General features: G+C 41.7%; 1 protein-coding gene across 1 annotated transcript in view; it reads left to right on the top strand.

Annotated features, from left to right (window-relative positions):
* The window catches only part of DCC (DCC netrin 1 receptor), a 588,079-nt gene that overhangs the window by 420,964 nt on the left and 141,928 nt on the right, over positions 1 to 25,187 (top strand). Inside the window, 3 exon segments of the mRNA XM_074995966.1 lie at positions 2,926 to 3,067; positions 7,678 to 7,788; positions 15,145 to 15,339. Coding sequence (XP_074852067.1) covers positions 2,926 to 3,067; positions 7,678 to 7,788; positions 15,145 to 15,339 — 448 coding nt within the window.

Below are 25,187 nucleotides of genomic sequence, written 5' to 3'. Positions count from 1 at the left end.
AGTGGATGTATTGCAATAATGCACAGGTGGTGAAAAATCCCCAGTGTATTACAGTAGTCCATCAAGTTACGTGTAGGTTGTATTCCTGGGAAACAACACGTAACTCAAATTTTGTGCAAGTCAGGAGTAGCTGGGAACCAGGTGCCAGCCTGGTTCTTGGCTCCAACAACTGGCAGGGAGCTGGGACCTGGGCGGCAGCTTGGCTCTTAGCTCTCCTCTGCTTTCAGGAGCTGGAAGCCAGGCTGCTGCCTTGTTCCTGGCTCCCTGCCATTCCTGGGAGTCAGGAAACTGACCAGTGCAACAGCACTGGTTAGTTTCCCAGCTTCCGCAAGCAGAGGAGAGTCGGGAGCCAGGCTGCTGCGTGGTTCCCAGCTCCCCTCCATGCACAATTTTGACTCGTTTTAATCCAAGGAACACCTTAGTTGAAATCATGTACATCGGGGTCTACTGTATTATTATTTCTAGAAATAAGAAAAAAAAAACAAGCTTATGGTTTCCCTAGATATTCTGGTGGGATAGAAGTGAAGTATTTTCCTTCCATACACTGTCTCTTCTATAAAATGTAAAGGATTAAAGTATGAGTAATTACCATTCACTCTCAATCCGAGTAAAGGACAAGGGGCACTTCAGAGCCTTAGCCATTGATTTTTAAGAAGCAAGGGTCACATGTTAAGTACTATTGATAAAAAGCATTGCTACGGTGTCCATGGAGACCAAGCTAAGGTGAAAGTGAACTCTTACCATAATGGTGACCACTTTGGGTAGTGCTGTAAGAGACTGGTGCTTGTCTAGCTATAAAGTAGTTTTATGCATTACACTGTGAATGCGAGATCAAACCCATTGCTCCTTTGGGGCCAATCATTCAAGAGTCTGCCATCATTATTGACTTCAAAGAAAGATAAGGAACTACAGGATCATGCGGAGGTACACAGCACCACATAGGTTTTCGGCCAACAAACTGCTCAGATGTATGAGGTAAAATCTTTCAGTTAAGCAAATATTAACAGAATTACTGTTAATGTTCCAAAGAATATAGATGCAGGTATACGTTCTCTAGTATGTCCATGTTTATAGCCTTTTTCTGAGAAGCTGCAGTTTCATGTAACATAGTATGTGAATGCAGTTTTTACAACCACAGATGCTAAATGTGTGTTTAAAAACAATTATTGCTTGAATTGAAAAAATGCAGCTTTTTCTACCATATTGCTACATTACATATTGATTTTAAATATATAATTGATTTAGACCAATGAATTACTAAGAAGTAGACTTGCATAATTGATTTGTATATTGTAGTAATGAATTTGATATAGGTCTAACTTATGTTTGTGCATGGATGAAGCAGTTCAGTAATGATGATAAATTTTATATGATTAGAAACTGTCCACTGCCGTATAGTTGTCTTTTCCTTTTGTCTAAAACTTGGTTGCATAGGTTGTATTAAACACTATGGCTGGGTCTTCACTTGCCCCCAAGTTTGAAAGGGGGGATATTAGTCAGGGCGATGGGAGATTACTAAGGAAGTTCTGCGCTGAATATGCAGCACTTCATTAGGCTAATTCTACCCCACAGCAACTTTGCAGTGTCAAACTTCGAAGTGCCGGCATGCATGTAGCCACAGGCACTTTGAAGTGCCCGTGCTACTTTGAAGTGCCTTTACTACCCAAAATTTTGAGGAGTAAAGGCACTTTGACGTAGTGTAGGCACTTTGAAGTGCCTGCAGCCACACTCATGCTGGCACTTCGAAGTTTCACATTTCAAAGTTGCTGCAGGGGAGAATTAACATAACGAAGTGCTGCAAATTCACCGCAGAACTTCATTAGTAATCTCCCATCACCCTGATTATAGTGCTCCTTTCAAAGTTGAGGGCCAGTGTAGACCCAGCCTATGCATATAGATTTTAGATGGTCCCAATCCTGTGAGATCTTGAACATCCTAATCTTGTGCTGATGTTAATGGGAGTTAAAGGCACTCACAGGACCAGAGGCTTACACAAGGTTATTTCCAAGACAGTGGTCCTAGGGAAGAGATATTGATGAACTAATTGCAACTTCTTCAGTTTTCAAAAATGAGTGACCACTGATATGGGGGTACTTTTCAGCACTGGGAGTGCCCAGTTTGAGGCACTTCAAAAGAGCCTATTTTTCAGAATGTTTGATGCTGAGTACTTCTGAAATCAGGATCCTTTAAGATGCTCCAAAAGTGAAACATCCAAGGTCTTATCTTAAAGGTAGATCAATATAGTTACACCAGTTTTGATCAAGCTTGTTAATGTTGACTTCATCAAACAGTTCTGATAAATGCTCAAATGTGTCAGAATCTGCAAGAAGATTAAAACCAATGGGAATTATAATTTTTTTTGGATGGGGACTAGTATTGGACAGAAAAGACTACACTGAAGTTAATGGAGGTGGAAAACTGTTTATTAGAATCTCAATATTTGTACAGCTAATGTGAGGTGGTTTTGCAACTTTGAGGTTCATTGGAAAGCAGAGACGTGCCACAGTATATGTTCACATATCTAGATGACAGCTGTAATATCACAGAAATGCGTGAAGGAGCTGAGTCATCCCTTTGGCCTGTTGAAATGAAATGTTCCTGAAATCGAGACAGTTTTCCAGCAAAAGACCATTCTATTTATTGCTGAAACATGAACAATCCGTAGAGTTAATTTTGCCACATAATAGATATTGATTTTGTTTTCATATTTTCTTATGTGTTTGGTGCCTGGTTTAGATTATGTATACTTGTTCTTAAGTTAGTAATCAAAATTAATCAGCTTTTTGTAGCAAATAAGCCTCAACACCTATCCCTTCTCCCTCCCCATCCTAACACATTTTGTTTACTTGTGAGTCCCTTTATTGTAGCTCCATTTCCTATCTTCTCTTGCAAATGTGTCAACATTAACATCTCCTGTTTTTACAGAGCATCAAAGTTAGTTGGCTACCTCCACCATCAGGCACACAAAATGGATTTATTACTGCCTATAAAATCCGACACAGAAAGACTACCCGCAGGGGTGAGATAGAAACACTGGAGCCAAACAACCTCTGGTACTTGTTCACAGGTCAGTGTTCATGATGTAACCTTACAGGGTTTTGATGAATTAAATGCTTTGGGAATAAAATATATTTTCACTTCAAGGAAACATTGATTTCTTTGCTGGCAGGTGATATTTATTGGGCTGTACAGAAACAATGTTTTGTTTTTTTTTTACTTTGTTTTCTCCTTAATGCTTTTTTTCATACATTTGTCTCCTGGATTTCATCACCTTAATGAATCTGAAAGCAAATTCCCTCCTTTCAGCTCAAACCTACCATAGTTACTCAGATCACTGAGTCAACAACACCTCCTTTCTCCCAGTGTAACTACATCCACCAGACATCTTTTTACCCTCCCTCTTCTTGTATTCTATGGTCGAAAATCTCTCTTCCCAGCATGAAAAGGCAAACACTACTCTATTTTAGAAATATAATGGCCATGCTAAGTGTAAGCGGTCGAATAAGTACTTTAATGATAATACTAAACAAAGAAAAATTTCATTTGACTTTTCTCTGAAGGAGGATGTTGGCACTGAGCAGCTGTGCCTGTATTTTTCCGCAGTGGTTCAGCCAAGGCACTCACTATCAGGCTTCTAACTCCCCAGCCACCACTTCTCTTTGGTGCAGATCCTGCATCTCATTTTCTTCTGACCAGGGTATTCTCAAGCTGTACAGTCCCTGGCCTTCACTGTGGTGTTCTCAGGCTGCCCAAGCACCTGCTTCCTTTTTCTTGAGATAGTTAACAAGTGCAATTGCTACACAGTTGTACGTCACCACAGGGACACACATTTTGTCAGTCTTTAAACTGCTACATTTCTGCTCTTTTGTTTTGTTGGAGTACAGACTAACACGGCTACCTCTCTGTTACTGTTTTGTTTTGTCACCACACCGGTTTGTTTCCTGTGAAAGACTCTTATTCTTAAGCTAAAAGTTCTATGGAGACAACCTACTGAAAACAATAGAGAACACGGGCCAGGACAGCCAACAGCCTCCACAGGCCCCTGGGCAATGTGGGGGAGGACTGCCTCTGTGCTCCTGGAATGGGCAAAGCCTCAGGCAGAAGGGGCAGACTGATGGTAGTCAGCCTTCTGCACTGAATGCATGGTGCAGCACTTCAGTGGTGATTTACAGAGCTCCAGGCCTCTTTGAATTGCTGGGCCTCAGGGTGGTTGCCTCTTTTGTCCCCATGTCCCACTCCCCAGCCAGCAGATCTGACCTACACACATGTGAATAAGCTTGCCAGTGTTCACCACAACCCTGAGATGGATTCTAGCAGAAACAGTCTTTCAAATCTCCACAGTTGTAGTTTCAGGTTTCTCACAGTTTTCTCTCAGAACAAGCACACAGTCTTATGGACCTCAGTAGGCTTCATGCTTCCAAACCTCTCACGCCCATATCTCGAGGATTGAAGATCTTCATGGACTGGGATTCTATATAACTACTTGATCAAAAAGAAGGACCTGCGCTAGTTTAAAACCAGATTATTCATCCAAAAATCCTGAAGAATCCTGTTGAAATTAGTATATGTATGACTCTCCTGGGAGGTGGCTTCAAAGAGTTTATAATGGAGGGAAGTACATTATCAGCCCTCCCTTACTGGGAAGGTAGATCAATTCCACAATAACCTATACACAATTTCATTTTTATTTCAAATTGAGCCCTGAATGTATTATTCCTAATGGTCCCTTGAGGTATGTCTACACAGCAGAGTTGTTAAAAATAAGCTATTACAGAAGAGATTTTCTGGAATAGTTTATTTCAAAATACTGCTGCTGCACACAACATGCATTTCAAAATAGCCATCAGCTATTTCAAAATACAGCACCTACATGCAATAGAGCCTATTTTGAAATGGAGCCATTTGTGCTCAGTGGCTTATTTCGAAATAGGTTCTATTCACAGTCCACACAGACCCTCTCTCAAAATAGTTACTTCAAAATAGGTGCTATTCCTCATGGAATGAGGTTTACTGATTTTGAAATAGCAGTTGCATTGTGTAGATGCTAGCAAAGTTATTTCAAAATAATGGCTGTTATTTCTAAATAACTGTGCTGTGTAGACATACTCTTCTTGTCTTAAAGTCTGAGTCTGTGAGTAACATTAAACTTTCCTGAAAACAAGTTAATCTTAATTCCATAAAGTTTGTCCCAGGTATCACAGGATATTGTCAGATTACTACAGGTGTATTGTACAAGCAATATATGTGTATTGTGAAACAAGTTAAGCGCCATATATGAAACACAGTCTCTGCCCCAAAATACCCCCACTGCATTTACTTAAAAAAATAAAATTGCATTGATTGAGATTTGGCAAAATTTCTGTCTCATACAAAGACATATGTAAGGGACAAAATATATTTATGAAAAAAACTTTGTTTAGCGTCACAGAAAACCTAAAGCAGATGATACTTTTTATGTAAGACCTCATGATGTAAGCATGAATAGTTCTTACTCATATAAACAGTCTCAAGAGCTATATCTACACTACAGAGATCTTTCAAAAGAAGCCTTTCCAGAAGATTTCTTCTGAAAGAATTTCTTTCAAAAGATTGAGTCCACACACAAAAAAGTGGATCAAAAGAGTGATCTGCTCTTTTGAAAGAGAGAGTCCACCCAGCCCCTACTTTTTCAGAAGAACAGGCCTGAGATCGAAAAATCAGGTACCATGAGGCCTGCTGATTGGAAAGAAGGGACCTGTGGAGTGTTTGCATGCATTTTCTTTCAACAGGAGGTTTAGGAGAAGGCGTTCTTCCTAAAATGGGAGTGGAAGAGCCCTTTTGAAAAGTGTTGCCTGCTTTCAATTTGCTTTTGAAAGAACACTTTGTCCATTTCTACACATGCCACTTTCTTCGGAAGTGGCATGCTAATAAACGGCCTGAAATATGCTAACGAGGAAAGGATGCAAATTTCCCATGCCTCATTAGCATAAGGTCACATGATTTGAAGTCCAGAAGACGTTCTTCCGGGCTCCAAAATGCTGTGTACAAGCACAGCCATGGGGGGGTCTTCTGGAAGGGAGTCCTTCTTCTGGAGGCCCCTTCTTCCCAAAAATTTTCAGGAAGGGGCCTCCGAAAGAAGGACTTCCTTCTGGAAGACCCTCCGGGGCCATGCTTCTACACGGTGTTTTGGAGTCTGGAAGAATGTCTTCTGGACTCCAAATCATGTGACCTTATGCTAATGAGGCACAGGGAATTTGCATCCATGCCTCATTAGCATAAAGTGAAGAAAGTGGCATGTGTAGAAACGGCCTTTGTGTAGCTGTGCTGCAGGATCTTTCTAAAGAACACCTTTCTAACTTGCTAATTTAGAGGCAGCTAAAAATAATGAGCTTACTTGAGTAAAGGTTTCAGAACTAGTGATTATTGGATGCAGACAGGGTAGTTTGGGGACATAAACGTTTTAAGTTTGTTGGGAAAAGATAAAACATTTCTGCTATTGATTTTGATAGAAAAAGTTGGGGCTGCTAACAGAATTGAAGTGTTATATGTGATCCTAATGGTGATGGATTGATGGAAATAATGCAGCTGATGTGGTTAAAGGTACACAGGGAAGGGGGTTTGTCACATGGCTCTATAGTTTGTTCTGCTGATATCATCAAAGTCTTTGATTGGTTCCCCTGCAAAGTAAACATGTGCATGCACACGGTTCTGTATATACTAACATAGACATAATACAGATACCTTGATCTTGGAAAATTTAACATTGTTTGGGAAGAGAGGCTGTCCTTCCAGTTTTGGTTCTGTAAAATGAGACTCAGAAATAAGCATGAACACAGGATATAGGATTGGGTGCTTGGTCATCTCTGCGGGAGAGAGAGGGGAGAGGGATGACAATACGTGGAAGATTTTCTGCATTTTAAAATATTGACTTGAACTTGTGTTTGGAAAAGTAGTGTAAATACATATTTAGGTTTAATAACGAAACAACCTCCAGATTTTATTATTTTCTCTAATATAATAAAATATTAAAATAGAATAATTGTTATAATGTCATAATTAAACACATAAAACAAAATGCTTGCTAGAGCAGCTGACCTGTAGAGTTTGCTATTTTAAGTAGATGATTTAAATATTCAGTTATAGATACTTGTTTTAATCTTCTCTTTGGGATGCCGGTGTTTTTTGCAGGATGATACAATTGTGCAGTAATTTAGAGGTACAGCAAAGTTTTATTGAAGGTTCCAATGACTAATATATTTAAATGGCTGTTTTTAATTTTCATCATTCTTCCTCAGAAAGTGTTTGTGAATGGATGTAATAGTTTTCTTATGCGTCATGGTCAGGATAGTGTAAATAAAATAATAAAACAATTTTAGTAGGTTTGATGGCCAGATTGCTTCATCATATCCATATAAGCTCCAGAACTGAGTTTATGAGCTAAGTTAGTATTAAGTAGCAACAGTAATAGGAAATCAGTGGTTCTATTGTAAATGAATATGTCCCTGGGAATATACGCACTATTTCTACTCATGTAAATGAAAATATTAATAAAGGCTTGTTCACCTACACAAGTCAATGTGGCAAGGAAGTTGAAATATTACTGGAGACCATTAATTTTACTCTAGTTCTATTGCAAACTTCTGGAATATTGAGAAAATTATTTTTATTTCTGTTTGGTTTAAATTATGTTTTTAACAGGTCTTGATAAAGGAAGCCAGTACAGTTTCCAGGTAGCTGCTATGACAGTCAATGGGACAGGACCCTCCTCAGACTGGTATACAGCAGAAACTCCAGAGAATGATCTTGATGGTAATTACATTTCTTTTTGGACATTATCACTACATTCCTTCTAGGTTTTTATCTGACAGCTATCATTCTAATTGTTACCTAAGTCTTTGACCAGTTGCTGTGCAGGTCTTGGTTTAGATTCCAATGATTGTAGTCCCAGGAGTTGTTTTCTGGGTGTTTTTGAGCAGAAGAACTCAGTGATTGCCTGTTAAGATCATTTGCCTGCTTTCTGAACAAGTTAAGTTGAAGGGAGAAGACGAGACAACTTAATTTTATTCCTCCATTTATACTGGCACTCTAAGAGAGCTCTTTTTCAATCTCTTTCATTTTTGCTGTCCTTGCAAAAATATACAATTACGGTCTTGGCTAATAGTGTTTACACAGTTTTCAATATTAATATTTCTTAAGCTATATCACTGGTTTGATAACCAATGAAGAGCCAAAGTCTTTGTTGTAATCATCAGCTATTAGAATTTAATTTCTGTGTGTCATGACTGTTTGAAAGAAAATTAGAAGTGAATCAATGACATCATAAATGATAAACATACTCACTCAGGGAAACCCTTAAAATAATAAGGCCTTCAAATGTCCTGAGTATTATTGCCTCTGAAGTGTATATTTTCTGAGGGTTGGCAATGAAACCACATAGTAAGTGAAAGATAATAGGATACAGCAAAATGAATTATGTGTAATGCAAAAATGTGCACAGATGCTGAGAGAAAAAGTGACTGAAAAGCAAAGGTGACTGAACTATTTCAAGAACTTGAAACAGGGAAAATAATAGAAACACCTGCCAACATTCAAAAGTAAACAAAATGTAGGTAAAATGGAACAAAAAGAGGCAGATAGAACTTGAGGAAAAAACTATGGAGAATTACCATGAGGCAAATATAAGAACATAAGAACATAAGAATGGCCATACTGGGTCAGACCAAAGGTCCATCAAGCCCAGCATCCCATCTGCCGACGGTGGCCAATGCCAGGTGCCCCAGAGAAGGAGAACAGAAGACAATGATCAAGTGATTTATCTCCTGCCATCCATCTCCTGCCCTTGTTATGAAGGCTAGGGCACCATACTTTATCCCTGGCTAATAGCCATTTATGGACCTAACCTGCAAAAATTTATCAAGCTCTTTTTTAAACCCTAATAGAGTCCTGGCCTTCACAGCCTCCTCGGGCAAGGAGTTCCACAGGTTGACTGTGCGCTGTGTGAAGAAAAATTTCCTTTTAGTAGTTTTGAACCTACTACCCATCAATTTCATTTGGTGTCCCCTAGTTCTTGTATTATGGGAAAAGGTAAATAGTTTTTCTATATTCACTTTCTCCACACCATTATATAAGGGAAGGGACTCAGTAGAACATATAGGGAAACTGAAAGAAAAAAAAACTACTTATGGCTCAAAAGCAAATTAAAGTAAAAAATATACGTAGTGGAACAGAGATGAAATGAAATGAACGAAAGAATGAACAAACAATTAATAGAAGAACAACAAGAGATTATGTTGCTTTTTAAAATTTCGATTCTTTCCTTGTGGCCTTACAACCAGCCCACTCTACTTTGAGCACTGTTACCTCTCCAGCATGTTGAATTCCATTTTTATGGAGGAGCTAGAGATGTCTCTATCTGGTGTACTTGCCACCAAAAATATTGTACTCAGTGGAAATTTTAAAGAGTGATGATCCTTTTCAAAGTGAAAGGACCAGTAAATATGGTCACAATAGGCTCTGGTATCTCATGATGTATGCTATCATTCTACTAACTACTATTTTGGATGGATAGCACTTTCAGAAATGACACATTACTCAAGATGAGAGAAGCTGGTCACTCATTTGAAGGTAGATCTTAGTAAGTAAATATATTCTAAGCTCCTCTCAATATTTTATGTGTTGTGGGCTTGTTTGTTCTGTTTTATTTTCATTTTATTTAAGAAAAGCAAATATTCCTTGGCTTCCTTTATGTAGCAAAATGAAACATAGTAACTTTTTGGAACACATTTGTTTTTATTTGCATTTAATCCACATCAAAATACTATATTTATTTCTTTCCAACAATATGTATGTATATGCATGCAAAGATTCTAGCACTATAATCATAAGGGACGTGGAGTGAAAATGAAAACACACTGATAATCAAATTAAACTGAAGACTTTTTCATATGTTGTATCTACACATATTTGCATTTACAGTGCCAATGAAAAAAATCTGTAGTTGAAGCTGCAGCAATCTAACACTTTGCAGGCATTGTGTTGCATAATACATATACCGCTGAGCTACTTTGATAAACTCAAGGGAGAAATCGACTTATTACTATAGTTATGCAAAGTCCTGCAACTGTCAGCTAAATAGTAAAAATGCTGTTGCACAGACTGTTAACTGCAATTCCCTTTCTGCTCCTATGGTTTATATGGTTTCTCCTGGTTCTCTGTATATCTGCCTGGCATAAGCAACAAAAAGACGAATGGTATCTTGGAGAACTACACATACTCCCTATGGATATTCCTTTTAATTAGTGTGTTTTGTTAAAGTGATTAGAAATCCAAACATAAGTGCTTATTCAAGGTTCCCTGGAAAGCTTGTTTGCCCTTACTGACAGCTGTGAAGTATTTAAATATTTATTTTTTAACCTCAAATTTTTTGCTTTAAAAAAAATGGAAGTTTACCTTCCCCAATGGATCTGATTTAAATAGCTTGAGCAAGGATGCAAGATATACAAGTTTGCAAAGGTACCCTCCAGGAAAACAGGTTTAGGATTTTCAGTTTCTGCTGAGTGCATTGAACAGATGGAAGCTATTATCCATATTAGTGATGTAGTTTAACTTCAGATCTAAATTAGTGTTTAAGATCATGACAAACTAAACCTTCTTGCGGAATAGTTTCTTTTGGAAATGAATTGTGGGAGTAAAGGAGAAAAATTAAAATAATACAAACTACCCTAAATTTTAACTGTAAAATACACAAATGAACTCTAGAGAACCTTCTAGGACAGTCATGGGCAACCTGGGGCCTGACAGCCACATGCAGCCCACTGAAGTTTTATGTGCAGCCCCCCAGACATTTTATTTACCATTGTTCAGACACAGGGTTGCCAGATACTGCTGATTTCTGTTTGAATCATTTTTTTCCTACCAGTATTACTAATATGGCACACATTTGAAGCAAGGGCTCTGAGGATTACAGTGGATGAGAAGTGCCATATGGGCCAATTGTGTGCCCTTTAGACAAAAAGGCTAATGACATACTGGGGTGCATTAGTAGGAACATAGCCCGCAGACCTAGGGAAGTTTTCACTTCCTTTTAATTGTCACTGGTGAGGCTGTGTCTGAAGTATTGTGTTTACTTCTGGGCCCCCCATTACAATAAGGATGTGGACGCACTGGAGACAGTCCAGAGGAGGGCAATAAAAAAGATTAAGGGGTTGGAGTGAATGGTTTATGATGAAAGGCTGAGGGATTTGGACTTATTTAGACTACAGAAGAGAAGAGTTGGAGGGGGGCTTTGATAGCAGCCTTCAAATATCTGAAGGGGGTTCCAAAAAGGACGAAGGCAGGGTTTGTTTGTTTTTATTGGTGACAGATGGCAGAGCAAGGAGCAGTGGTCTCAAGTTGTGGTGGGGGAGGTCTAGGTTGGATATTAGGAAAAACCATTACACTAGAAGGGTAGTGAAGTACTGGAGTGGGTTACCTAGAGAGGTGGTAGATGCGATGCAATGCTTCTATAGGAAGAAGTGAGCAGGGACGGAGCAGGAGAGGGAGTTGAGCAGGGGCAAAGAGAGGGTGGAGAATTGAGTGGAGCAGGGCTGTGAGGGGAAGGGCATGGGAAGAGCATGTGTAGGAAGTGGTGGAGCTTGTTGATGAGGGGGCAGGGCAGGGGTACTTGCCCAGTCCTGCCACCACTCCTCCCCAAGAATCAGAGCAGCTGCCTCTGATAGTTTCCTGAGTTCAGATATAAGAAGCCAAATTGTTTTTATCACTTGTTTTGTGTGCCAGATTCTGCCTTCACATACGTCTGTGGAATTCTGATTTGAGTTTGGTAGCTGGTGGACACAGATTTTTTCTTTCTGAGAATGAGTGCATGTGATATCGCTTTACTGTATAAGAAATTCCACGCACAATTGCGGAGTTCATGGAGAGTGGAATCTTTATTCATGTTAGATGCATTGACAAATGTGGCAGTAGAATGGAGATCTTCCAAAGCAGGCTTCAGGATTTATGTATAGAAGCAGAATTTCAAGATTTCTTCTTTTGGAAGCATCTGCAGTTTAATATCTGGTAGGCAGAAGAAAAGTTGGGAACAAAGGCATAATTGGACATAGAGTTAGTATAAAAGTAACAATGCAATAAACAGAAGAGAGCAAAAGAGACATCTCTGTGCTCTAAGTGGAAGTTTATATTTTGTTGAAAGATGGTGGGTCATGAGAGTGAGTAGGGGCTAAGTATGAAAGGTATGTGAAGAGCAGAGCTTGTGTGAAGGCTGTGATTCCTACTTCACAAAGGAGGAGGAGGATATATTGTTTCAAATCAAGCACCACGTTTGCTTTTGTTTGAACTATGACTTTTTTAAAAGTTCATATTTAATGTAAAGCACAGAATATCAAAAGAAAATTCATTTCAAAATAAAAAAATAAAGATTTCATTCTGAAAATACCATGGGATATTTCAACACTATTGTCCATCTATCCCATCTATAAAGCAGTAGGAACAGGTGAACCAGGAAATATTCATCAATGAGTGGATATGGACACAATGGGCCAGACATTCAGCTGGCACAAATCATCATACCTCTATGGAAGACAGACTATACCAATTTACATCACCTTGGGGTCTGTCCTAAAATAATATATTTGTGTTTAAGAAAGTTTTCAGTGCATTGTTGTCCAAGGTGGATTATGTACAGTTAACATACACAATTGTCAATGATGGTACTGGGATATGCTACTTGATCAGAGAAGAAACCCTCCTTGTAATCATAGTAACACAGAGAGAGTCTTTAAAGTCCTACTGGACTGCTTTTTTCCTTCTACAAAGGGTAGTACTTTGGAGCATTTTAGATATGTTACCCAACAAAATAATGGCTAGTAATGTGATGAAATAGTTTAATCACACACAGGAACCATGTGCCTGGTCATTACAAAGACAGTGCATTTCAGAATTGCTTGGATAGTTCAGGAGTGTAAGTTACTCCATTTACTTCAAGGTAGAACAAATATGGCTACACAAGGGAAATATATTTGGTGGCACTTCTTATAATAATTAGGACAACTACCAGTCATGGAAATGGGAGGTGTGGAACAATTTGTATAGCAGGGGTGCTGAAGACCGTTTAACATGACTGCAAGCCACTGATGAAAGCCACTTCACGCCAAGAGGGGTGGATACACCCCTGGCACATTTTAGTCCCATGTACAGAAACTCTGCGGTCTTGAACATAATTAAAGTCTGATGGAGTTTTAGTAAAGTATTCACAGTAATTGTTTTATAGAATCTGAGAAATGTTACATTTCTGTTCTTCTTGATTATGAACAACACTTTCCAGTGTGAACCAATTCATTTTGTCTCCATGAGTCTGCCAACAGGGAAACAAGCACTCCTAAGAATGGATTGTTATCTCTATGAACTTAGCCATACCGTAACACTGTGATTTACAGTTGTATGATACATATATTTGAATTCTTTCACACAAGCAGTTCAGCATATCAGAATAAAATTGTTTGTTTGAACCCAACAGATACCTAGAGACCTCTAGCTGGTGTTAAAATCCCTGTATGTTATATAAATGAGATGTAAAGATTATTGCTTGATGCCAGTAGCTTTTTTTTAATATTCTGATTTCATGAACTGCTTGAGATTCACAGCTTCCATAGTGTGCAAGAAATACAGTACTTCCTCATTTTACAACTTCCTATTACAAGGTGCTAAACTGATGTTATATGTCTGATTCATGTAAGGATACTTCTGTAACTTTAAAAATCATCAGTATTCAATGACAGTCCTTCAAGAACCTTTATATTCTACATTGAAACAAATTTTGGAGGTGAGAGGGCCATGAATGACAATTGTATCTGATTTGCAGTGGCACTGCTGGTATAATACAGTTCTTGTTTTGTTATTAGCTAATCTTCAATGCATTTCCTTCATTCTTAAAGTTAAGACCACGTATAGCAGCATTAAGAAAAGTGAGTGCAAAGAACTTGTGTGTCCGACTGGTAATGTACTAACCAGATTCAGTAGTTCTTCTGAAGACTTTAAATACGTTAACCCTATTTCATTTCAAAGCTCACAAAGTACCAAGGACGCCATTGTACAATATCTGACAGTAGGATTGAAAATTATTAATTCCATCTCTTTCATAGTCTTTTCCAAGGTTCATAGTGGGAATGCTTCACAATCTCAATGCCTTTTGTTGGAATTTACACCAGTGTTTTGTACCGTTCCCCCACCCAGTCATTTTCCTATTATATTGCAGGCCTCTTCACTGGGGAAAAATAGTAGCTTGTCTCTTTCTGCTCTCAAAAAGACAAGCTACTGTGCTGCTCCTCTAAAGAGACTTGTGATATGGTAGCTACTATATGCTCCAACAAAAGACATTTTAGTCTTCTGTTCTTTAAAGTAAAAGTGGACTCATCGAAGACAGAGTGTGCTAGTTAGGCATTAAGTTATTAAGTACTGCATAAAAAAACATGCACCTTGAGAGAATCTATATAAAAGGTATCATTTGTATGATTTCATTTTATTATCCAAGCAATGTTATATTATCCAGAGCAGCCTCCGAGCCAAGATAGGCAAACCCAAGAAAGTTACAGTTTGCTCGCTCAAAAGTAACAGTACAGTTTTCACGGGAATGAGATATGTTGTTGCTAGACAATGTTATTATATCATGCACAGAGACAACCATTTCATTAAATATTGTAGATTAATAACTGGCCCTTGGTAAGTTATCTAGCTGATTTTGAAATCTTATTTGACTTGCATATAAACCAGGAAGACTTCAAAATTTGTTATGGGAAACTTTTTACCAGTTTCAAACATTTCCATTTCACGCTTTCCGGAATAATTTCATATCTGCCTTTTCTTATGCACTAAAGATAGGATGGTCGAGTGGATATTTGATTATTAAAATAGAGAGAGATTATTAAAATAGAGAGAGATTATTAAAATAGAGAGAGATTATTAAAATAGAATCTGAAGATTCTCAATGCATTTGTTGCTGAGTTTCAAAACAAGGATGAATGTTCAGAAAAGAAATTGCATGTAGCCTATGCATGTAACTGTTGATTCATGGTTACTTTCTTATCATTGATTTCTTAATCTATACTCTGCCTTTTTGAATGGTAAAACTCAATGGACAGAACATTAATGGATCCTCTCTTTATATCCCAGAATCACAGGTTCCTGATCAGCCAAGTTCTCTGCATGTCAGGCCATTGACAACCAGTATCGTCATGAGCTGGACTCCACCACTGAATCCAAACATTGTTGTACGTGGATACATCATTGGCTATGGTGTGGGCAGCCCATATGCCGAGACAGTGCGTGTAGACAGCAAACAGCGCTACTACTCCATTGAAAACTTAGGTAGGTATCATGTTTTGTTCTTTAGTCACTTAGAAAAAACTAATATCCTTCTGGATTTTACTCATTTGGTGGAGTTTTCTGAGATTATCACAAAGAACTTAAGTACAAGTCAATTCTGTAGACACTTATAGACAGAGTTTGCTATGGTATGGTTTGGGTCAACACAAACAATGATTGATACTCGGCTACTAACAGCAGAGGCTATCAAGGGTTCACTCTTGCCATTGACCAAGACTGGAACTTGGTTGTCTTCCTGTAACAAGGTGGTAATACTATAATTCAGCAACAAAGATATCAATGCAAATATTTATAATCAGATTTCCAGAATAAAGTTGTACTGACTTCCAACATTTCCAAGTGTTGGAATGCACAGTGTGGGTGGGGACTTATTTATATTTCCTTCACGACTTTGGAAATAATAATCAGTAATAGATCTTATTACAATTTTTTATTCTACTGAGCACAGATACTGTCTCTTAATTTGCATGAAGTTATTGCTAATTCATCTTTTGTTTGCTCTTTACAAGACAATGAGATACAGCAATGGCAGTGTTGGGGGGGAAAAAAGAAATAAAAATGGTTTGATTCTGGAGTTTAGAACAAATACTTCATCTAACTGAGATCCTGCATTTATTTGTTAACACAGATTGGTTGACATTTTTCTTTGTTCTCGATCCTAAGCTTAAAACAATATTAGCCAGATCAGACAGGTTTGAGTGATCATGTTTTACTGTAAATCTTTTACTGATGATCCAGTGGAAAGCTGATTGAGTTGAAGATAAACTCCAAAATATAATCAGCAGTGCATATTTCTGGATGGAACTTTGGTGGCATATTTGCATGACTTCTTCACTTCATAGCAAATCTAAATCTGAAAAAGCACTTTATCAGCTCCAATTGCCCAACCCCCTTGCCTCTGCCCCATTTTGCAAAGTTCAGGAGCTAGAAATGATATTTTCTGAGCTTGCCCACGTGTTGGAATTTAATTGCAATCACAGAACTCATAGGCTGGGTCTACACAGTGTGGCTTTCCTGGAAGATCCATGTTAATGAGCAGCCTCAAAATTGCAAATGGCTGCTCATTAGCATGGTTCCATGGCTTATTAGCGTAGCCATGCGAGAACTCAGTCTGGGCAGAGGTGGATGCCAGCAGTAAAGAGGCCATGTGGACGTGCCCCTGCTGGCAAAAAGTCCCTCTGTTTCCAGATCCTTTGGCCTGAAAAAATTCACACATCTACATGGCCTCTTTACTACTGGCACCCCCCTCTGCTGAGACCGAGCTCTCACGGGGCTATGCTAATGAGCCATGGGACTGTTCTAATAAGTGGCCATTTGCAGTTTCGAGGCTGCTCACTAGCATGGGTCTGAGAGAGCCACACCATGTAGACCCAGCCACATTGTGTATCTGTCAAAAAGGTGCAAGGAGATAGTCTCTGTTATCCCATTGTTCATTACACACATTGTAATGATTCGTCTTGCTGCTGCACATGGTAAACATGGATATTTTGGAAATGAACTACTGGTATTCTAGCATGAGGAAGATGGTTCAAATTTGGATGAATTAATGATAGACAATGGGCTTTCTTTTTTCTTCTATAGCATTTGTTTGAACAGCACTATTTTTCTTGTCATTTAGCATGTGTGTGTGATGCTCTAGGCATAATGCACTTGCATGTTACAGCTGGGCACAGAAGTTAAATGACTTGTTAGAATTTATACAGGTAGTTGTTGTGATAACTGGGAATGTAACATGTAACTTCCTGTCTTCCTGTTGTCTTCTCTGATCACTAAGTACACCCTTTTAGTAATAACATTCAGTAACACAAGAAGAGACTACTCAGAGGGTGTGTCTACTCTAGCCCCATGTCCCAATATTAATTTCAAAAGGGGGCCTAATTTTGAAAGAGGCCACAGAGTATCCACATGCATAACGGCCTCTTTTGGCAAAAAAGGTGCGCATTTCAAAATTGCTCTTCCTGTCTTATTTCAGGAAGAGCAGCCCCTTTCAAAATTGAATAGACACTCTGGGGCCACTATTTTGAAATAGCAGGTCCTCCATGGTGGTGGCATCAGAGTGCAGAGACACTCCAGCAAGCCCCAGCAGGACTTTATGGTCTCCAGGGCCAGCCTCTTATAGCTGCATGGCCCTGGAAACCCTGTGCTGGAAGCTGAGAGCGTGCCCAGAGCCTCAGGAGCATGAGCTCTGCCTGGCACGCATTCCAGCAGCATAGACAGCGGTGCCACTCAGCCCACAGCTGGATGATGAGCCCCACACACCCCACGGACCCCCAAGAGGCCCCCTCCTCCAAGCCTGAGGGGTTGCTGGAGGCAAGCCAAGGCCAGAAGAGGAGGGACCCCTCCTGGACAGAGGCCAAGATTACAGAACTACTTGGCCTCTGGGCAGAGGAAAATATGCTGTTGCACAGCACCGGGTGGTCCCAAAATGCAGTGGCCTTTGAACAGCTGTTGCTGGGTCTGTGGAAGTGGGGCTACCCCCAGCTCACAGCTGATCAAGTACACACAAAAGTTAAAGAGCTGATGCAGGCCTATATCCAGGCCAGGGATGCCTGCAGGCAACCAGTGGGCAGGAGCAGCCCTGAGGTGCCTGCACACTGGACCAGCTCCTTGGCCCAAAGGACACCCGTGAGCCAGTAGCCATGGTTGACATGGCTGGCCTTGACCCGGACCGCAATGCAGACCCACACACCCGGCCAGGATCTTCAGACCAGGCTGGGGTGGTAGACCCAGGGAGCAGCTCAGAGGATGAGGGCCCTCTCATCATCAGGGTCAGCTCCAGCACCTCCAGCCAGGGTCCCACAAGACCAGTGTCCCCAGATCTGTTCTCTGGAGCCCCAGGTAGGTAATGGGTGGATTGGGCAGCCTGCGGGGTGGGGTGCCCCATCCTGCATCCCCCAGCCGTGTCCCAGACCCAGACATGGTGGCATACAGCACCCACACCCATGGACGGTGCCCTGACCCTCCTGAGTGGGAAGGGATATGGGAGCTGGACCACAGCCAGCAGGCCCCCCATGTATATGGCCCCAGCAGCCACATGGGACTCCCCCCAGGAGTGTTGTGCGAGCAGACACAGCATTGAGAGGTGGTGGGAGGGATGGTGGAGGGGGCCAGCTGGGGTCCCTGGGGCTGGGTGGTAGAACTGATGGGTGGCCACTCTCTCCCTTGTGTCTCCGCAGTCTCATCCTCTGAAGGCTGAACTACCCAGGCCACTGCCCACCCAGCCCCAGAGGGCCTGCCATCATTTAGACCTGGAGGAGGCCATGGCGGTCCACACTGCTGTCCTGTAGGAGCAGATGACTGCCCTCCAGGAGTGGCTCCAAATGGAGTGGGAGGATGGGGCCTGGCAGAGGGAGGGAGCTCTGGGGCAAGGTGGTCATGGCCCTCCAGCATCTTGCCCCATGCCCACCCCTCAGCTGCCCCCTGCCGCCCCATCCTCAGCCCCACTCCCGTTCCCCTCTACATCCAGATCCCCACCCTTTGTGCCCCCAAACTCTCATTGCCTTTATCCCAGCCACCCTCTCCCTGGCTGCATGGGTCTCAGTGGGCAGCTGGTCATCGCCAGTGTGGGCAAGGGGGAGCTTGCTCCCCCACCCTCCCAGCACTCTGCCACCCCCACCCCCCAGCAACCCGCCACCCCCTGCCCCTCCCAGCCCACATGGAACCCCCAACAGGACAGTGCCCCCAGACCCTACCTGAGCCTCCCTCCCCATCATCCTAGCCCTGATAGGGCCCCTACACCCAGGGAGGCAGGGGTCCTCTCACCCACTGAAGGTCCTGCCCCTCCACCCCTGTGGAGGACTAGACCCACTTGTGCCCGTGGCCCCATCTACAGGGGCATGTCCCCACCACTTTGTATATAGTTCTGCCCAGAGCACAACAGGCCGTGACCACCCTGGGGATGTTGGGCAGGCTGAGGTCCAGCTGTGCACTGAGGCACTGGAAGCGCCCCTTCAGGCATCCAAGGGCCCACTCCATGGTATTGTGGGTGTGGTTGAAACAGTGATTAAAAGCATTCTGGCTGGAAGTGGTGTGCCCAGTGTGGGGGTGCATCAGCCATGGTTTCAGTGGGTATATCCCTTTGGCCACTATGCATGGTGGCATCACAGTGTCCCCCATGGGGAGTTGCTGGGCAGGGACATATGTGTCCTCCTCCATGAGGCACCCCAGCTAGGAGTTCCAGAATACTGGGGCATCATGGGCTTGCCCAGACCAGCCCACACAGATGTTGGTGAACTGGCCCCAGGCATCAACGAGGGCTTGCAGCACCCACGAGTTGTACCGCTTGTGTTACATGTAGGGGGGATCGCTATGTGGGTGCCATTGAGAGTGCCAGAGTAGTTGGGAAACCCAATGGCCACAAATCCTACCAGGGCATCATCCAGGTCCCTGAGATGGATATCCCTCTACAGGACCATGTGGTTGATTGTCTGGACCTTCTGTGTGAGGGGGCATTGACATGTGGGCCTGCACAGAGGAGAGCCTGATGGCCCTCCATGCCCCTCCCCTGCAAGACCCCCCCCAGGCCCCTTCCCCTGTAGAGCCCACCTGTATCCTTTCCATTACCAGGGTGGGTGTGGGACCCGAGTCTGGCTTACCTTCAGGAGGATGGCTCCAATGGGGGCATTGCCCACTCCAAGCTGGTGTCCACCGACGGGTAGCTGTCTGGGGTGGCCAGCTTCTACAGCATGATTCCCATGCGGGCTGGGTGCCAGTGTCCACGTGCTGCAGGGTGGGTGTGAGCCACTGGCTTGGCTCCATGAATGTCTATCTTGACATTTGGAAGTTCTGGGGCTACCTTTCATCATCTCACTGGCCCAGTACCAGCCTCTCTCACCAGTCTCCACTGCTGGGGTGGCTCCAGAGGCACCATAGGGGATGGGGAACAGGATGCAGTGGTTGCCCTGTGGCCAAGGCCTGCAGGACCCCAGTGGGGGGTGGTTCATGGGCCACAGGGCTTCCACCATGGCCAGGATGACCATGGTCATCTGGGCCCTGGTGTCAGTGGAGGCGTCAGCCTCGGGCAGCTGCTGATGTTCCATGCACAGTGACTTTCCCAGCACATGGTCCCTGCAGTGCTGTCTGCTGCTCTGCAGTGCTCTGGGTATGTTTGAGAGAGGCCCTGTAAGGGAGCTGCTGGCTGCAGAACTTGGAAGGGCTTGTCAGTCATTTGACCCCATACGTGGTGTTCCCTGGCTTGTTCGTTTGAAAGGGCTCACATTGCTGTGTGGACACTCCCTTTTGAAAGATCCACTTTGTGTGTGTGTGTGGCTGTGTTATTTCAAAATCCCTTGTTTTAATTTAGTTTTTTGATGTTCCCCTTTTCAATATTTGTGTGCAGTGTAAACACAGCCAGAGTGACATGTGCTACTGTAGAGAAAATCTTTCTTCATACATAAGAGAGAGGAGGAAAAAACAGGCATAATGCAGAAAACTTACATACAGAAACATACTAAAAATATCTCCAGAATATTTTATATCTTTAAATGTTGGTAATCCGTCACTGCTTCTGACAGTTTGCTCACAATTCTTACTTATGGCTAATTCTTAAGTAACGTACAACAAACTACACAGTGCTAGATATTACTGTAGTTTTTTTTTCCATTCTCAGCACTATTATGATAACAGAGCTGCTTTATTTTCTGAACAACCAATAACTCAAATGAACAGCACCGAGTGAGTTTAAAAATATTCCATGTCCTTCAAATTTATATAATATTCAATTTTCTTGAAACTGGTCAAGTGAAGGTACTTGCAGGCATCTAATCTCTGCCACTAAAGTCCAAATGGCTATGTAGATAAAGGTTGATTTGAAGATGTTTTGATGGAGATTAATATTATCATGCAAAATGGAAAGAGGTCTAAATGGGTCATCAAAAGTTAGTGGATATAAGGATAAAAGTCATTAGTGATGATTGTACAGATCTAGCAATGATTATGTTTGATTCCAAAATGAATTTATATTCCAAATTTAATCATCCTACTATATATTGTTTCATAACTTTAACAAGATTAAATTGAAGGCTCCCACCTCCACTGACCTGAAAGTACTAGAAATAGAAATTATATTAACAAAATTACAGAGGTCAATATGTTCTCTGGACTCGGGCAAGGCCCCAGTAGAAATTGCTTATACATCTCATTGAAAACCCTTCACAAGACATATTGTAACTAGTACCTGAAGCAATGCCTCATGCTTTCCTTTTATATGGCTTCAATTTATTCTAATCAATTGTAATTCCAGAAACAACTCTAAAATTTCTACCCAATATTTACTTACAAATAACTTATTCCGTGAATGTAGCCTTTTTCGTTTTAGCTCACTGAACTTTCACCAGCAGATCAAGATTTCATCAGTATGCAAATATGTTGGACAATATTTTGGTTGTTTATACTCTGATTTGATCACAGATATTCAAAATGTAAGCAGTGTCATTTAATTGTGATTTTTTTCCAGGTGCATCCCATGCACTCTTTCTCTAACTGGCTGAGGGACACACACACTTCAAATGTGAATTTTGCCATATGTACTTTTTAAACTTAATTTCTGTGAATACTCATGCATACAACCTTGAAAATAATTTTTCTGTGAGCAACTGTGCTAATTAAATTTAGTTGCTCAAATATTCACAAAAAATGAACCCTGAAGGGAGCCCAGAGAATGCTTTTAGAAATTAGAACAAATGCTGTCCTTCAGACATTCAGTAGAAGCTTGGGAAGTAGTAATACTGACAGAGTGATGGGTGATAGTGAGCAAAACATTAGACATAATTTTGCAGCGTAATATAGCAGCTGCAAATATAGGCTTATTTTCAGCTCCATCTACAGCGATACACATCACAGGAGAGGGAAAGGGACCTTGACAGTCATCTTCTGTGTCCGTGTTTCTGCATGATGCTGAGAAGTGAAGTATATTTACTTCATCTCAGGACAGGCTCCTACTCACCTCTGGACCTGGAATACAACATCCAGTTTGGGTACCTTGTTCCCAGAGAGAAAAATTCATGCAAGACCACAAAAATTATTATGTAAACCAAGGCTACGTCTACACGTGAAGCCTACATCGAAATAGCTTATTTCGATGTAGCAACATCAAAATAGGCTATTTCGATGAGTAACATCTACACGTCCTCCAGGGCTCGCAACGTCGATGTTCAACTTCGACGTTGCGCAGCACCACATCGAAATAGGCGCTGCGAGGGAACGTCTACACGCCAAAGTAGCACACATCGAAATAAGGGTGCCAGGCACAGCTGCAGACAAGGTCACAGGGCGGACTCAACAGCAAGCCGCTCCCTTAAAGGGCCCCTCCGAGACACAGTTGCACTAAACAACACAAGATACAGAGCCGACAACTGGTTGCAGACTCTGTGCCTGCAGCATAGATCCCCAGCTGCCGCAGCAGCAGCCAGAAGCCCTGGGCTAAGGGCTGCTGCCCACAGTGACCATAGAGCCCTGCAGGGGCTGGAGAGAGAGCGTCTTTCAACCCCTCAGCTGATGGCCGCCATGGCGGACCCCACTATTTCAAAGTTGCAGGACGTGCAACAACTACACGGTCCCTACTTCGACGTTGAACGTCGAAGTAGGGCGCTATTCCTATCCCCTCATGGGGTTAGCGACTTCGACGTCTCACCGCCTAACGTCGAAGTTAACTTCGAAATAGCGCCCGATGCGTGTAGCCATGACGGGCGCTATTTCGAAGTTATTGCCGCTACTTCGAAGTAGCATGCACGTGTAGACATGGCTCAAGTGTGTTAAAGGACTTGAAAGCAAGTGTGAAGGAGATAAATATGTATTTTAGCTAAGCAGTAAATAACTGGGCAAGATGATACCAGTAAGAGTCTACATGTTCAGACTTCATGCAGGGAAAAGAAGTGTTTTGCATAATGAAAAGAAATTACCCCATCATGGGGGAGGGGGAAATAGAATACAATTTAGGAAGGGAAAAATAGGTAAATGTCAGGAGGAGAATCTTCTTCCTGGATATGAGAACTTTTAAAGATGTTTTTCAGTGGAAGTGTTGGAAAGCCCTATCTCTTGGCACATTTTGGAACAGCCTGTACTGTCTTGTGTGCAATAGAGAGAGAGCCTGCTCTGGAAGATTTTGCATATGGAGATGGTGATCTAGGTATCCTGTTATGTCAGTCCAGAACCTCGTAAATCATCACAATGGCTGTCTGTTCAGAACCCATATTTACACATTCAGATGGAACAGAGAATCTGCATCACCAAGTGTAAATTTGTATGTAGGTAAACGAACATGAGCCATTTTTCATAATTTGGCCCATGGTCTCAAACTATGTGTATCAGAATTGCAGGCAAACTGTACAGGGGGTTATTTATTAACATATTTCATCTATCTCCCTCTCTAATTCTTCAGGCCACAGCCTATTATTTATTTTGTCCCTTTTATACCAATTTGGTGGTGCCAATGTGCTGGAAGACGAGGGGTCATTCCAGCACAGAATTTCTCCTGCTAGGCATGTAGGAGACCACTAGGTAGTATAAGTTACCAGCTACAGTGGATTAGATCAGCTCAAAACTATTCTAATCTATGATGGCACCTCTGTAAGTCTAGTTCCAGAATCAGGGAGCTTCAGCCATCTCATTTCAGGCCTCACATTTCAGTTTATGTGGTGGATAAGTGCAACTGAAAATGTTGGCTTTTTTTCAAGGCTCAGACTTAATACTTCTCTGACCTCCCAATGATGGAAATGCACTGAAGTGTTTGTTTTGGTTTGTTTATGCTTTGGGTGTTGTTTTGAAATATGCTAAATATTTAATTAAACATAATTTGGATTCTAGAGCAATAGATTTGTTCATTAATGAGCAATCAGATTTGCCTGACATGATTTACCTTGCACAATTCCATGCTGATTCACTTCTGTGTCAAATGTTTTGAAACTTGGGTACCTAGAGTTAGCAGCCTAAATCCATGTTTGAAGATAATTTTAATTAACCGCCTCAGGGAAGTGACTTTTATGAGCTTTTTAAATGAAGAAAATGCATTGCCTTCATTAACTGATGCAGCAGGGACATTTGAGGGGAGAATAGCAAAGAGCTTGAAAATGGGAGTGAAAGAAAAATGATTGGAGCACCAAGGCTGGCCTGAGAGACAAGTGCCCTGACTTCAGAGGGGTTGAGGATCAGCAATTCCAGTTAAAATCCAGGGGAAAGAGAGATGCGCTGTTGGATGGTGCTTAGATACTATAGTAGTGAGGTTAACATAAGAATGTAAGGGCGAGTCTACACTCGGAACTAACTTCAAAGTTAGGCACTACTTCAAAGTAGCCAGCAGAGAGTCTACACGCATTTTTTCCTTCCTTCAAAGTTAACTTTGAAGTTAGCTCCTCCTATGAGTCTCCTATGGCCAAAACTAGAGTTTAAACAGGGAGGGTGAGAAACCAATCAGCATTCTTCTTCACCATGCTAGCCAATGAGTGGCTAGAAACTTTTAATAGGATGTACAATAGTAAGGCACTTGATACAGTATCACTTGATCTTTTATTCAGTAACCTAGGGAAAGGCAGCCTAGATGGGCCTATCAGGTGGTATGTAACTGCTTCGATAATCATTCAGAGAGAATACTTATTACTGGCTTATTCTGTCATGACAATAATAAGTCAGGTTCCACAAGGGTCAGTTTTGAGGTGAAGTCTGTTCAATATCTTCATCAGTTATTCAGATAATGACATTAATGGCACGCTTATCAAGTTTGCAGATGATACTTATCAATTTGGCTGGGGTTGCAAGAGCTTTGGAGGATAGGGTCAGAATTCCTAATAATCTGGACAAACTGGAGAAAACAGGATGACGTTCAATAAGGACAAATG

This window comes from Carettochelys insculpta, chromosome 5 (genome assembly GCF_033958435.1).
Source record: "Carettochelys insculpta isolate YL-2023 chromosome 5, ASM3395843v1, whole genome shotgun sequence".
NCBI lineage: Eukaryota > Metazoa > Chordata > Testudines > Carettochelyidae > Carettochelys > Carettochelys insculpta.
The sequence above is the reverse complement of the archived record's forward strand: the minus strand, read 5'-3'. Positions and strand labels throughout refer to the sequence as shown.